General features: G+C 43.3%; 1 protein-coding gene across 1 annotated transcript in view; it reads left to right on the top strand.

The window, feature by feature from the left end:
• The window catches only part of ELF1 (E74 like ETS transcription factor 1), an 87555-nt gene that overhangs the window by 52819 nt on the left and 19556 nt on the right, over positions 1-15180 (top strand). Inside the window, exons 4-6 of the mRNA XM_035322025.1 lie at positions 3895-4069; positions 11526-11633; positions 12386-12550. Coding sequence (XP_035177916.1) covers positions 3895-4069; positions 11526-11633; positions 12386-12550 — 448 coding nt within the window. The remainder of the gene's footprint in view (positions 1-3894; positions 4070-11525; positions 11634-12385; positions 12551-15180) is intronic.

The following is a 15180-nucleotide window of genomic DNA, read 5'->3' as shown; positions in this document are numbered from 1 at the left end:
AAATCCAAAGGCCATTTTCTAGTCCCCAAGATTATTTTGCCTACTTTTGATTACTGGGGGGATTTTTGTTGGTTTGTTCCAAAATAAATGGCCAACTACCTCTCAAGTCTGAGTACTGCTGCTTTTTTACAAAGCCAGTTTCTACACCAATGTTTTTTTTTCTTTCTCCCAATGTAGCTTTTCCCCTTTGCATGTTTTCCTTAGCACTGATCCCTCACTTGCATAAAACATCTTCCAAAGCAGTTAGCTGCTAGTCACTGTGTCCCTGGGACAGCACATTTTCTGGAAAAGTTCTGGATTGTCCCTTGGATGGGATCTGTATTGTCATGTAAGAACACTACTCCCAGAGCAGAAGAAATCCCCTTATTTCCCATTTGCACAACCAGTTTGGTATTTTGTGAAAAGTTTTAGAGGAAGAAAAAGAAATGCCTCTCAAGAACGTCAAATGTTAAAGCTAAAGAAGAATTTGAGAGTGTGAAGGAAGATTGCTGCCAGTAGTGTTCCCCCGAGGAGCGTAGGGTTCAGGTTTTCCTATCATGGAGAAGTAGCTTTTGAAACTAAATAAGCTGTTTTGTTAATGAATTCATAGAATCACAGAATGGTTGGGTTGGAAGGGACCCTAAAGATCACCCAGTTCCACCCCCCCCGCCATGGGCAGGGACACCTCCCACCAGACCAGGCTGCCCAAAGCCCCATCCGGCCTGGCCTTGAACACCTCCAGGGATGGGGCATCCACAGCTTCTCTGGGCAGCCTGTGCCAGGGCCTCACCACCCTCTGGGTGAAGAATTTCCTCCTAACCTCTAATCTAAATCTCTCCTCTGTTAGTTTAAAACCATCCCCCCTTGTCCTCTCAGTATCTGACTGAGCGAAGAGTTGCTCTCCAGCTTTCTTATAAGCCCCCTTAAAGTACTGAAAAGCTGCAATGAAATCACAACCAGTTGCAAATACTGTACAAAATAGCGGTGGCAGTCTTTGCAAAAACGTATTTCAAATTAGATTTAGTTGCAGTTGCATTTGTGCTTTTCTTCCTGAGTGTGTTTTTTATATCTGTTCCAGCCTTTTCTTTTCACAGCTGTAAAGATAGAAAACCCATACTTCATACAGCAGTAATAAATGAATTGGAAGCAGGTGTAATAACGGTATAAAAAAAATAAAAGGCCACGAGGAGTGATATTTGCTCTGACTCCAGCTTAAAGCTGTTATTAATTTAAAGAAAATCCCATTTTATGTGTCTTAGCATGAACAAATGCTCTTCTACAGGACTCTTCAAGTTGCTTCACTCCTCATCTTTCACCTTTTGGAAGAGCGGTGTGTCAGCAGGCTCCTCCAGTTGTCCAGCTCCAAATTCACACGACACACATTGCCCTGTGAGAGACAGACACAGCCCCCGGGTATCCCCCTGCTGTAGGCAGACACAGTTCACCCTTACAGAATAGATCGCATTTGGTCATTAGTTCTCACAACGGAGCGGCTGGTAAGGTGGAATATAAATAGGGCTTTGGGAACCTCCGATAGAAACGTCTAAGAATCAGTTGGGTTTATCTGTGTTTCCCTTGGCATTCGGCAACAGTTGTTCTAGGACTAAAAAGTAACTGTGGAGGCATTTTTGTCTCTCAGAGACATCAGGAACAGGCACCCCAACACCTCTGCCCCTTTATGGCCAATGGAGAGACCTGGGTGCTTTTAGGGGATGATTCCCGTTGTAGCACAGGAGCCTAAAACTGGACAAGGAAACATGCTCTAAGAATACCTATTTCTTCTCCCTGTTGACTCTGAAAGAAACCTGGGGTTATTAGCTTAAGTCTCTACTGCCAGCACCACAGTTGCTTGAAGTTAGTTGAGGTGAACTTCACCCCTAGAGTCTATAAGCTCAAATAGGATGAGAATAGCAAAGCCTTCACATTTGTGTTTCCCCAACCTAAAATCCATTGTTTTACCTGCTCAGTAGACCCATGAACAGATGCTTGCAAGATGTCCTCTTTTTTTTTTTTTGCTTGCAGGTGACAGGAGCCTGAGTGAAGTGTAGTATGCAAACTCTTTTCTTCCTAATTTTTTTTAATGTGGTTATGTAGATGCACGTACAGTATGTGTGGTTTCCACCACAGAATGTATAAACTGTGGTATATTTCTGAAATTGGGGTGCTCAAGCTATTTTTGTAGCATGAATTTTATCTCAGTGGTGAGGCTGTAATGGACTATCGTCCTTCTAGTTTATGGAGCTGTTGAAAATCAAACCTTGCTAATGCATGCAACATTTTATTTTTCTTCTCTCTTCATGGTGCTTTCTCTTTTTTACTCATTTTGCTTTCGTGTAACCAAATCTACCAGCCTGGTCTGTCTTTAACTGCTCTGCCTTTTGCTGGTGTTTATTGCTCTCCTAGCACGTTACGCTCTTTGAAGCCTTATGTTCCGCAGAGTTTGGTAGGTTAGCTGTGGATCTTTTTTCCTTTGGGTTTTGTTGGTTTTGTGGTGTTTGTTTATTTATTTATTTAAGTTATTATCTTTATCTTAGTTTAGCAGAGTGTTTATAATAGAAGCCCACAGAAATACTAGTTTTGTTTCTGAATTCTTCGTTTTCTTGATTGCCCTTTACAACAGTTGTTGTTGAGGCATGTTTACAAAGTACAGAGCAACACAAAATAAGAATTACTGCCGTGTAAAACTTGCAGTTGCACTTTCTGCTTTCAGAACATATATTTCAGTCTCTTCCCCGGGAGACCCTGCCTCCCATTGCCATTGTCTGTATGGAGCCAGTAGCTCTGAGACCATTTTCCACCTCTGGTGGCCTGTGTAGTGGCGAGACTGTGAGACGTGAGCAACGCCCAAGTGAACTCATATCCAAATGTTTTGTTTTTTCTTGCATGGTTAAATAAAATCTACTTGATCTGTGTGTATCTTTGTTCTTCTGTGGAGAGCGAGACCAAATGTCTACACGCTGGTTTTCTCAGAGAAGCACATTGAGCAACTTTTTTTTTTTTGTTAAGCTTGCCACATTCATAATGCAATTTGTTTGTGTAGTGAGAGAGCCTCTGAGTTACACTCGGCTTTCTTTGAGCCCGCTGTGCTATCATCAGCTCTGACTTTCTTCCTGCAAATGACATTTTGAAAGAATCGCTTTGGAAAATGCTGTCTCTGTAGTAGATGGCGTTTTCTGAAAGCCTCTTCCTGTTGAATGGCTGTCTTTTCAGAGAACGTGAATCTTCTTCTTACTGGCCAGCCTGACTTCTGCCTTTCCAGCCGCCCCTTTTCTTCTGTATCTTACAGAAAATAATTGTTGAGAGAAGGAGAATGACTGAAAACGGCCTTGGGAAGGAAAGAGGGGGAGCAAGTGAAGGAGGCCATCAGAATTAGAGAGGGAAAGTATTATGGAACATGTACCAAGCGCTCCCTCTTGCTCTGGGAGTAAGCGGTCCCCTGGTTGTGGTTGCCAGCTAGTGCCTCGTGGGAGACCTGATACCCCTGAGACCTTCCTGTGGTCCTTGCAGCCTCCCCACCCCTCCACCTCCAGCTTGGCAGGAAGAGCAAACGGCGCATACAGCGAGTTGCTTGCCTGCTGTCATTGCCAGCAAAGTTTGGCATTTACTGCGCCGCTCCTCTCCTCTGTCACGTCAGCTTTAAAGCTGGAAAATGCAGCTGTGGGAGTCTCGTATTAACCTACTGGAATAAAGTCAGTGTATTAGATACCACAGTGATACTCAGCCTCTGGCCCATAGGAGGACACTGCTGCTGTTTTGTTCTGTGTGCTAAAAATCATCCCGTTCTTCAGTGCTCCCTCCTAAACATCTAACATTGAGGTGATGTAGAAATATTCGGGTCTGCTGAAATACAAGTTGTCGGGCATAGTCTAGCTACCGCTACTCTAATTTTCCTTTTATTTTTTTTTATCCCCACAGCTTGGTGATCCATCCATTTTCCCTGCTGTCATCGTCGAACACGTCCCTAGCGCAGACCTCCTACACAACTACTCTGGCTTAACCTGTGTGGATGAACCCAGTGACATGATCACCGAGAGCTCTCTGGATGTCGCAGAGGAGCAAATCATAGAAGACGATGATATCACCCTCACAGGTTTGCAGTAAAAACACTTCTCTTCTGTGTTTTTGCAACAAGATGGCTGTGGCTGGGGGCGAGAAATGTTCAGTGACAAAAAGCAATAGGAAACAAAGTTATAATAGTGTTGAGTGCTGTTAGTTCTGTACAAGACAGAAAACGACATTAATACCATTACCAGGTGGCTTGCAGTCCCCGCTGTACAGCTGGTACAGTAAAGAGTTTCATCCATCACTAGATATTAAGACAGAGTCCTGCTCAGAGTACTAAAAAGAGTTTTTGTTGCTCCTAATGGGATACTTTTGCTGTTGTTTAATGGTTGGTAAGTAAGCATACATACCAAAAAGCAGTAATGTACAGCATCTATAGAGGCATCTATTGCTTTTCACTTCCTGAGAGTATGCCAGGAGCCAGCAATAAAATGTACGTGTAAGCATGATCTTGGAGGTCTTTTCCAACCTTAATGATTCTATGATTCTAAGTGCACTCAGCATAGTATTCACTTTGGATTTCTGATAATGATTAATGTCTAAAATACAAATGTTCTGCATGAATTTTCTTAGGAAAGGTAGCCCAGAAGAGAAAACAAATCTCATGGAAAGCTCGAAGATAAGTCAAATTTCAAAACCAAACAACAAAAAGACCTCACAGCAAACAAAAATTTGCTGAAAGTACGTGTATGAAGTGTTTTTGCAGAGTCTGAAAGGTGGGGTAGATGCTTTACAGAGCTGAGATCTGTCTCAGTGTCATCTTTCAGCAACTGGGTTCCCCACCTGAACTGTCTCCAGGGCTAGAGACAGCTTGCTGCTTTCAGTCATGGTTTTGACATTACTTCCCAAGGCGTGCTCTGATACAATCTTTTACCACCAAAAGCAAAACAAAAACTCACCAAAACCTGACATGAGGTACAGTTCACGGAGTAGATTGACATGAACCGTTCCCAGTAAATCTGATAATATGCTCCCCCTGCCTTTTTTTAAGCCGTGAATTATCTGTGAACAGACTGTGACCGTACAGATAAGTTAGCTGATTATTCAAGAAGGTTTTACATGCTTAAACATTATTTCATGTGGAGACCTCTTGCCAACTATTCACTTGCTATTCATATTAATTATTCACACTGTAACTGGCATTTCCTCAACGTGTTACTTAAGCACCACTTAATGCGGCTGTGTGAACGTTTCATAGTTGATGAATGTCATAGTTTTTATGAGTACAATGAGTGCTACAATACATGGTGTGTGAATTTACGTTTGCCTGAGTAATTGTGAAGCTCCACTTTTGCGACTCCTCTTGTTAACATATTTTGTTGCTAACATAAAAGATCACATGAGAAGGGTTTGCAAACTGCTGCCAGAGACTGAAAATATGTAATCCTTGTAACTGGTGGTGTCCAAGGGATACTACAGAGGCAGACAAGTGCTGTATTGTTAACATCATCCATTGTAGTTCAAGCAATCTGTTTTCCTTTAAAGGCCGAGTCCTTAGAAGACCAGAGCTGCGACTTTGTAGAGATCATTGTAGTGACCCGCTGAAAGCTCCCCAGGGAAGGTGGCTCAGCGCTGGGTTCTATCAGGGAGCTATCCTGCCAGCCTCAAGCAGGGTTACGGGGCCAGGGGTGCCAGGACTCCCCATGGAAGTGGGGAGAGGGCAGAGAAGGAACAAGGAGCCCTCCATCCCCTCTCTGCCCCCAGATTTGGGCTGCGGGTGCACAGACCAAACTGCCAGTCCACGTGCAAGCACATTTTGCATTGGCTTGCTTGTGGGATGGGGCTAGTTGTAACTAAAATTTCCCACCTACTCTGTTTTCTCCCTTTATTCCTCTCTTTGAAACTCCCATCTTGATTTTAATTGTATGTTTGGTCTCAACAGTGAAATGCATTGTTTTGCTCTTTGAAGTCTGTACAAATCTTTTCAGTCACTTTCACATTATGCCATCGAGAGAGAATCAGACCTTGTAAAGACAGCGCTGATTCCAGTTTAAAATATTCAGAAGACTGAAGTTCCCAGCAAAATGAAACCGAAAATGCCATCATTTATGACTAAACATTACTCAGAAATGTTTAACATTCATGAATCTTTTTTGAAGCTACAGGTTTTTCAGTATTATGTTTGTCATACATTAAGCTTCTCTTTTCCCCTAAACTACCAGAAGTTAGAGGTAGGTCTGCTTTTAGCGTTGCATCTGCAGAAATGCAGAAAGCCTCTGGTAGGCTTTCCTGTCTATAGGATATAGCGTAAGCCCTTCAAAACCACAGCCATTACACACCCATGATGACTTATCTGTAGCATAAATTATGACCTGCAGAAAATGACAGCTATAAGAACAGCATGTTTTACTTGAAACCCTGCAGAAAGATGGCCAACAACCAGCTTATCTGAGAAGAAACTTCGAAGTTTCATCACTGAAGAGAATATTGATTATTTTTTTCTCCCTGGAAAATACAGGGAATGAGGTTTTATGCATCATAAATTTCAGGCCATCTCGTCAGATGGTATGATTTGCTACACTTTATTTACCTTATTAATGTAACTAATTAGGGTTACTAGATGCATAGGAAGGAGGAGCTAATTGAATTATGCAACTTCCTGAAGTATTTTTTTTTCCTTTCTCAGCTCTGGCAGGTTTAATATTTAAAAACAAACAAACAAAAAAAGTTAATTAAACTCTCTGCCATGTGAGGGACAGAAGATTTGCACTTAGGCTCACCGTGCCCTAGTCTGAGTCCAGAGCACAGAAATAGGGGTTCTCATGGAAGAGCAGTGAAGCTCAACAACCAACTCAGAAGTTCTTGTACAGTCTTTCCAAGGTAGGTAGGATTTGGCTTGTCCATTTGGTGAACTAGCACTGATGGCATAAGCCAAACTGTTCAATAAGAGAACGAAGGGAAAGAGTTGCTAGGTGCTGTTATCCAGCACAATCCCAGCATGTTCAGTAATCATTTATAATGCTGCAAAGAAATGCAAAGGACTGTTTAGTTGGAAGCAGGATTTCACGGCCTTAATCCATGAGGATTTTTAGTTGACAACATGCCAGCTGTAAAAAAAATAAAATAATGGATACGGTCTCAGTTACTTTGCAGAGAAGTTATTCAGCACTGCTTATACCATCTGGTTAAAAATGATGAGTGTTGTTCCATATAGCTCCCCAATGAGATAATTTTGCTTGTAAATTTTACAGCCTTGTCTAAGAAAGAAAACGAAGTGTGATATGTAGGCCTCCTGAAATATAAACGTTCTTAAAGCAGCACTTGCTTTTCCAGCGTCAGCTAACAATCACGCAGAATTTACATTAAAAAGCAATCACTTAAATTTAACAGCCAGACATTCTGAAAAAGAGGTTCCAGGCTGTATCTGATGGATCTCTCCCTCTTTGTAGCAGTTTGAGCTCTCTTCCAACATGACTCTGAGATGCCGTGGTCCCCTTTTTTTGTCTCTAGTAAAATCAGCACTGTCTTTAAATACAGTTGTGACTAGCACAGCCCTTATCTGGGGCTCTTTAGGACAAGGGCTCTCTTTGTCTGCCCTTTGGAGCTGATTGCCAGGAGGGGCACGGGAGAGGTGGAGTGGGGTGGGATCACTGGAAGTGGTGGGATGGGATCACTGAGCCTTTTGGGCAAGTCGGAGACCACCACGTTAGGATCCTGCTCACATAGAGAGGTGTTAAAGCTTTCAAAAGCACATTGGGCAGGGCTGCAGACAGCAGGAATTTGGGCTGAGGGAGGGAACTTCCAGTTGGGTATCTCCTTTCTTTCCCCACCAGGTGAGAAGAGCAGAAAGCCGTGTTTGGGCAGGCCTTGTGCCGGCTGTGGGCTCTGATTCATCGCAAGCATGTGTTTGCAGTAATTGGGTTGTAATTGGCAGACAGGTACACAGGCTTAAATTTGTGGCTTGCTCAGATAAACATGGGCTTGAGTACATTGGGGGAAAAAAAAAAAAAAAAAAAAAAGTTACTTCTGGGTGTGGTTTAGTTTTCTTTAGCTTTTTTTAATTTTCTGTTGGAAGTTTCTACCTATTTAAGATAGCATTTGAAACGTGATGCTTCTCTGAAATGAAAAACCCACGCTGTTTTGCCAACTGTGACTTCACCAAAGTGTGACAAACAAGCTACTTAACCCAATTTCTTCTTAAATCTGTGACTATATTGTAATTCCCAGTGACTGGAATATGTATTGGCAACCTTAAGGGGGAAAACTACAATAACAGACAGCAGCCTGCCCTGTTAGCCGAGCTGGTTGTCTCTGAGGACCGTCTTGAGTGATGCCACTAGTAGGACGGAGAGGTTGTGATTGATCTGCTCTGTGTGGTACGCTGCAGCTTGTTTGTGTTAGCTCTTGAGTGCTTGTAATCCAACTTGCTAACACAGCAACCCCCCAAAAAAATTATTTCCAGCCATTTTATGGGACTCAATTGCCTCACTGCGTGATGAAAAAAAGTGCAAAGCCTGGCTTGTGTTAAGTGAGAGGAGTTTGGATCATGAACCAGGGGTAGAGATGGGAGGCAGAACCACATCCCTGTTTTTTCAGCAACGGAGAATGATTAATTTGGCTCAAACCATCCTGTGAAGTCATCTTCTAAGAAGAGACTTAAAGGGTGTTAGCAAGGGGATTAATGAAACTTATTTTTGGCATTCTGCGTCTGTGGATAGACAGATACCTGTAGCTGTTGCTCCTTACGTTTATTGTGAGCATCAAATTATATTAAGCTTGTTGCTAATACAGTAATTAAAAGTTTATTTCAGCAGTCTCAGACGTGGCTGGGCTACGTCTCGTGGCAGCGATGTGAGGCAGGGAACCTCTGCCTTGCCTCCATTACTCAGAGTAAAGGATCGGCTCTGCTCGGCCGCCTCCGCATGTGAAAGCAGGCCTGGAGGTTTGCTCCTTGCCCCGTGGTCCCAGGGGCCAGAACAAGCAACCTCTCCTCCCTCCTGCCCTTACGCCACACCGGCACCGGGGCGTATTGGCGTGTGGCAGCTCAGCCCGCTGGCCCCGTGCCGCGATGGCCGTCGCCCTACGTGGGCAGAGCTGGCTGGTGGCAGGGTGCCTTTGCAGCTGGGACAGGGCGCGGGGCATGAAGGCGCTGAGGGAAGCAATTACCTCTTCTGTGTCGGCTGTAAAAAGCTGTCTAGTCCTATCCCGGCCAGAGTCCGCTCAGCTCTGGTGAGGCCGCACCTCGAGTGCTGTGTTCAGTTTTGGGCCCCTCAGTACAAGGACATGGAGGTGCTCGAGCGAGTCCAGAGAAGGGCAACGAAGCTGGTGAGGGGTCTGGAGCACAAGTCCTGTGAGGAGTGGCTGAGGGAGCTGGGGTTGTTTAGTCTGGGGAAGAGGAGGCTCAGGGGAGACCTCATTGCTCTCTGCAGCTACCTGAAAGGAAGGTGTGGGGAGCTGGGGGTCGGCCTCTTCTCACAGGTAACCAGTAATAGGACTAGAGGGAATGGCCTCAAGTTGTGCCAGGGGAGGTTCAGGTTGGAAATGAGGAGACATTTCTTCTCAGAAACAGCAGTCAGGCACTGGGACGGGTTGCCCAGGGAGGGGGTGGAATCACCGTCCCTGGGGGTGTTCAAGGAGAGGTTGGATGTGGTGCTTAGGGACATGGTTTGGTGGTTGACAGTGGTGGTACGGGGATCACTGGACCAGATGATCTTAGAGATTTCTTCCGACCCTAATGATTACATGGTTCTAACAGTGCAAGGCTGCTGGAAGCTGGCAGGGCTGTGTTCCTGTCGTCAGGGTGACTTTGGTGTTACAGTCTTTGTTACACCGGTAGGTAATATGGAAAGCTCCTGTTCAAATAAAACTCCAAAACAGAACCAGAAGCAATTACAGCAGCACTGACAGGCCAAGCTTGAGCCTGCCTACAACCTGGAATGGGCTTCGCTGCGTCCAGTGCCCTCCCCAGCTGCCAGCAGGCCCTGCCCAGCGGAGCTGTCAGGCTTGGCAGCCAGCCTGGGCCCGAGATGCTCTTCGGCTTTGCTCCTGACCCTGCAGGCTGCATGACAGAATTGCCACCGGTTTGCTGCCCTGTCTCACTTTGTGCACTTCAGTCCATGCTCATTGACTCCCCTTGCCTCGTTTCACAATGGGGAGGAACCTCCCCAGCTCCACGTTTCTCATAAGACATCAGCTAGCAGTGCAGGTCCTGGGCTTGCTTGAATTTCTGTGCAAGGCACTGGGTGGAGCAGGTACCGTAGAGCTGGCAGTGAAGCCAGGCACAATGACTACAAGGCAGAGGTGTCCAACACCCACGTCTCCTTTACTGTGTTTGGCTGTGAGCTTCTGATGCTTGGAGTATGGTAGTACTAAGGTCGAGAAAAAAATCTGGGAGGTAAGGAGGCTTCTGCTGAGCCAGCCGTAGTCCATGAGCTGCTTGTAAATCACAGCAGGGTGGAGGAGGTAGGGCTGATGTGTGGATGTCTGAGTATCTGCATTTATCTTTGTCCTTTCCTGGTGATACAGTTGCTGAAGATTTGATCATTTGGAGTAAAATTGTCTTTATTGTTTTTTTTGTTTGTTCGTTTTTGTTTTTTAAATTATGGGATTGATTATTGCTAGTGGGCTGGGTGCTTTGTTTTTACTGTGATTAGAAAAATGGTATAGAAGTTCTACTTCCTGTAATAAACCTATTATTTTTATGTGAAGAAATGTTCTTTCTAAGGTCATTATGTTTTATGGTACGTTTTTGTTTGCTCTATCAGTCAGTCAGTCTGGTTCTTTCTTTCTTTCTTTCTTTCTTTTTTTTTTTTTTTTTTTTGTGTGTGTGTGACTACCCCACCCAAAATTCCTCAAAGTTAAACACAAGAGAGGGTATGAAGCTGACTCATTGCAGGACTAAGAAAGTAACTAAGGTTCATTTGTATCCTAGGGAGGGGAATATTAACACAGACCTTTGTAGCGCAGACTTTGATAAATGCAAACGAGATACCTAACATAGGTTAAAATTCATGGCAAAGGATAAGGAAGGCTGGCCTTTGCGTTTCCATCCAACACAACGATTTCTAAAAGAACGTGTTAAACTGTTCTAAAGGTTTATGCTTCTTGATAGTGGAACTAATGTTTACCTTGTTTGCCATGCTACAATTATTTTGAAAAAAAAAATAATCCTCTGACCACCATAAGAAGAAAGCAGCAGTTTTTTTAAGGATACTGTCTAGAATATCGTTTGTGGTAGTAGCATTTTTCAGGTCTTACAGGCATCGTGTTCTACTGCATGTACTTGATCAGCAAGTGGAAGGGTTAGAAAGACAGGACAGAAATGTTTGTTTTTCTAATGCATATAATTTTAAAAGTATAATGCATTAAAGACATGAAATGATTGCATTGCTCATTTCCTCCCTAGAAAACCTGTTACTGCTCATCTAGTAGAGGACTCTGCTTACTACTTTCTTTCTAGAAATGATACAGGAATAAATATCATGCTGAACATTTAAGTCTTATTTGTAGCTTGTTTACAATTAATTATTTTCTCCTGCTCTCAGTTGAAGCATCGTGTCATAATGGGGATGAAACAATTGAAACAATTGAGGCTGCTGAAGCACTTCTCAATATGGACTCCCCTGGTCCAATGCTGGATGAAAAAAGAATAAGTAAGTTTTTTTATGAAAGTACAGCAGTCTATGTTTGCCTTGCTTGCCTGTTTGAAACAAGGAGGGATTCAGTATTTTGTGGTTGCATGGAATGCGTAGGAATATTTTGCTTCCAGGTGGACTTTACACATGTAGTTTGGGTATCAGAAATCCAGTGTTGTAGGCATGAAGAATTCCACTGCTTTGAGAACATGTTGATCCCAGAGTTGAACACTGATGGGTAAAGAAGAATCAAAAATTAGAAGGAAGGTGTGAACAAAGTGAGGTTGTTTAGACTGCTCTGTTTTGTTTGGCTGATAGAGGATGAATCTGTTCATATTTGCCCAGAGAAGCTGTGGATGCCCCATCCCTGGAAGTGTTCAAGGCCAGGCTGGATGAGGCTTTGGGCAACCTGGTCTAGTGGGAGGTGTCCCTGCCCATGGCAGGGGGGTTGGACTAGATGATATCTGAGGTGCCTTCCAATCCAAACCATTCTGTGATTCTGTGTTGGTAAGATAGAAGAATATATACTTATATGTTTAGATTGTGTTACCTATGAATAAATGTGTAAGCATGTTGTAATAGTGCTTTTTAGGGGAGTGGGTTATGTCATTAAACTGTTCTAATACTGCTTCTGATTGTGGGTGGATAAATTCAACTATGAACTGCACTCTTCTCCCATGAAGGCGATAAGTGTCAAAGTTTTATTTCATTCTACGTTTAAAAGTCCTTGTGGCTGTGTGAAAATATTCCTGTTGTCCCTTTCCCTTAAGCAACTATGTTTGGTGCAACTGAAGATGAAGATATGGTAGCTCCTATTACGCATGTGTCAGTCACACTTGATGGGATCCCTGAGGTGGTGGAGGTTCACCAAGCCCCAGACCCTTACGCTGAGTCACCAGAGACTCCCGAATTTGAACAACCAAAGAAGAAAAAAGGTAAGATGCTGTTGCAGAACAGTAGTGTGGAGTAGAGAGCAGTCAGTGGCACGCTTATCTCCCCTCATGAATCTTTCAAACCATGCTGGATGTCAGGTCAGAATAACTCAGCGTCCTCAGCTGGAAATGCAGAGAAAGTATTTTCTTACTGGGAGTCCAAGCACAAATACTGATGCTTAGATACTGATAATGTTGGAGGGGTAGCAATGATTGCTTATCTGACAGGAAACATGGAACTCTGCTTGTTCCTATTTATAGGTTCTTCTTCAGAGGAAAATTGCATTACAAGCTACAGAGCGCGTATTGCCACGAATGCTGAAGTATTTTAATTAGCTCTTATTTTGCTTCAACTGAAAATGCTTAGTCTGTGCACAGTATGGGATCAGAATGAGGGCTTTTTTTAACATTTCTTCAATATGAACTGTGCTTTTTTGTTTTTTCTTCTTTCTAAATAGCTGCACGCTATAGTAAGTGCCAGTCCCATTTGCAGTAGATAACATTTGCACAGTGGGTCGAGGCCCCGTCTGTTGAATGATGTTCCACTGGAGTCAGCGCTGTGCCAAAGAGTAACAAGGTTATGTGGTGTTAGTCAGACCAAACAGCAACAAAAAAGTGGAATTAAACAGAACTATGTTTCTGCATGTAATCCTAGGGCTGAATCAGAGCACTAGGACTTTACACATTTCCCTGCAGGAAAAAAAAAAAAAAAAGTCATTGAGAACAGGGCTCCTGCTACCCCGCTACACTTCTGCTGCATGAGAGTACGTTTTTGCTGCTAATGCAACCGCCATACCCCCAAATGTTGGGAGTAGTTATCTGTGAAAGACATCATACAGGCCTCTGGAAATGCTGCGGGAGCTTCCTGAGCCCCGTGTGTGTCACAAGGTCTGGTAGGGACGGGTGTGGGTCAGGAGCTCTCTGATTCCCGTCAGAAAGCTGAACTGAAACTGCTGTGGAGGGGAGCTTTACCAGCAGCTGCCTGAGAGTGCTGCTGGGGAAACTACCATGAGGTAACCAACTGTAAGAAGACTTTAACTGTTGTTTTTTTGTTTTTTTTTTTCTTCTTTTTCTTAATGTTGGCTGCTATGTGGGTCAAAACAAAGAGCCTCTGTCTGCCAGACTTTTAACCTCTTTGGCTTGACACTTTCATACCCTGCTTCTGCTTACTCCCACTCCTTCCTCCTTGCTAGCTGTAGGTTAAAAAGTCAGTTGCTCCGCATTGAGTGTTTTTTTTTTTTAAGTCATTATATCAGGTAAAAGAAATGCTAGAAAAGATACGTCAGCTTGAATTTTCATTAACTGCCAGTTTTCAATGAAACTGGGACTCCTTTAGATAGATGTTCTGCTCTGAGAGATGCTGAAGTGTTATTTCAAAATGCGCAGGGATTTTATAAGGCATCGGCCGACAACAATTGCTGCAAAACGTTACTTAGTTTGTAGTGCATTTCTAATGAAGTGCAGGTTTCACTAGTTTTGTTTTTTGGACGTGCAATCTGTTTCCCTTGATTTGGTCAATTTCGTAGCAGAGCAAAGGATTACAGTCGTTTTGCCATATGCATGCCAGCCATGATCTACTTATGGACTTAAAGCATATGTAACCCAACAGCTAAAGTTGTAGGGTCGCACTGCGTAGAGCATCGCTAGCTAACTGATGTGGAATGGCACTGCCGAGTAGAGCTTCTCCAAGAACATGTTCTTCAGGAGTGATGGGGTGTTTTCACCTATATTCCTTGTGAGCCATTCTGCTGCAGCATGTGCGCTGTATCCACCCATCAGCTCAACTCCAAACGCGTGCGCAGCAGGATGGTTGTACTTGTGAATGTCTGAGCACCGAGCTGCTGAGCTATGGATCAAAAGGGCTGGAAAAACAAAGGAAAGTCAGAGAAAGAGACTTGGATATTTGCTGTATGAATTCCCTTAGTTCCAGTTTTGCTACTGCAAAGAAGTGTTTTAATATTTTTTCTTGTTTTATAAGAAATATTCTGTCAGGATGAACATCTCATTTTCTGAATATCACATCCATTTGTAACAGGAATGTCTAACCTGAAATGTTTTTACAACCATGAAAATGGAAAAGTGGAAATAAAAATCATACATTCAATGATCTGTACAGAATTATGGTAGCCCCTCTTAGCCTCTTGCACATTCTTCACCCTTCCTCTTTGTAAAACTCTCTTCTAAAAAGGAATGTAGTCATGTACTCTGAAAGGTAACAAATTCATGCTCTATTGAACCAAAGGAGGAAGTGTGCTAATGCTTAATGTACTTTCAGTAAATATCTTTTAAACAAAGGAAACATATCTTATGTGTCTCTGCTAACTGTTTTTGATAGTATCAGTGTATGAAGATTATAGCTCGCAGTGTCGTCTAAAAACATCATCTTCAGTTATCTCTAGTCCACTTCTAGAGCAGTAAAATCAGTACCCTTCTGTAAACAAGTTTCACGTACTTCACTGATTTCTAATTTTGGATAGGTTTGTGGTAGAGGACTGTCCAGGTAGGATGTCTTCAGGTGGTCTGGGTTGAGGTAACAGAACCTAGAATTGCTGTAGCAGCAGAATTTATATTTAGTAGCCTAGGTTATCTGTAATCAAAAGTGCATTATATGTGAGCAGCACTTGTGCTTCCTG

This window comes from Oxyura jamaicensis, chromosome 1 (assembly GCF_011077185.1).
Source record: "Oxyura jamaicensis isolate SHBP4307 breed ruddy duck chromosome 1, BPBGC_Ojam_1.0, whole genome shotgun sequence".
NCBI classification, from domain to species: domain Eukaryota; kingdom Metazoa; phylum Chordata; class Aves; order Anseriformes; family Anatidae; genus Oxyura; species Oxyura jamaicensis.
This window is presented reverse-complemented; position numbering and strand designations above follow the sequence as displayed.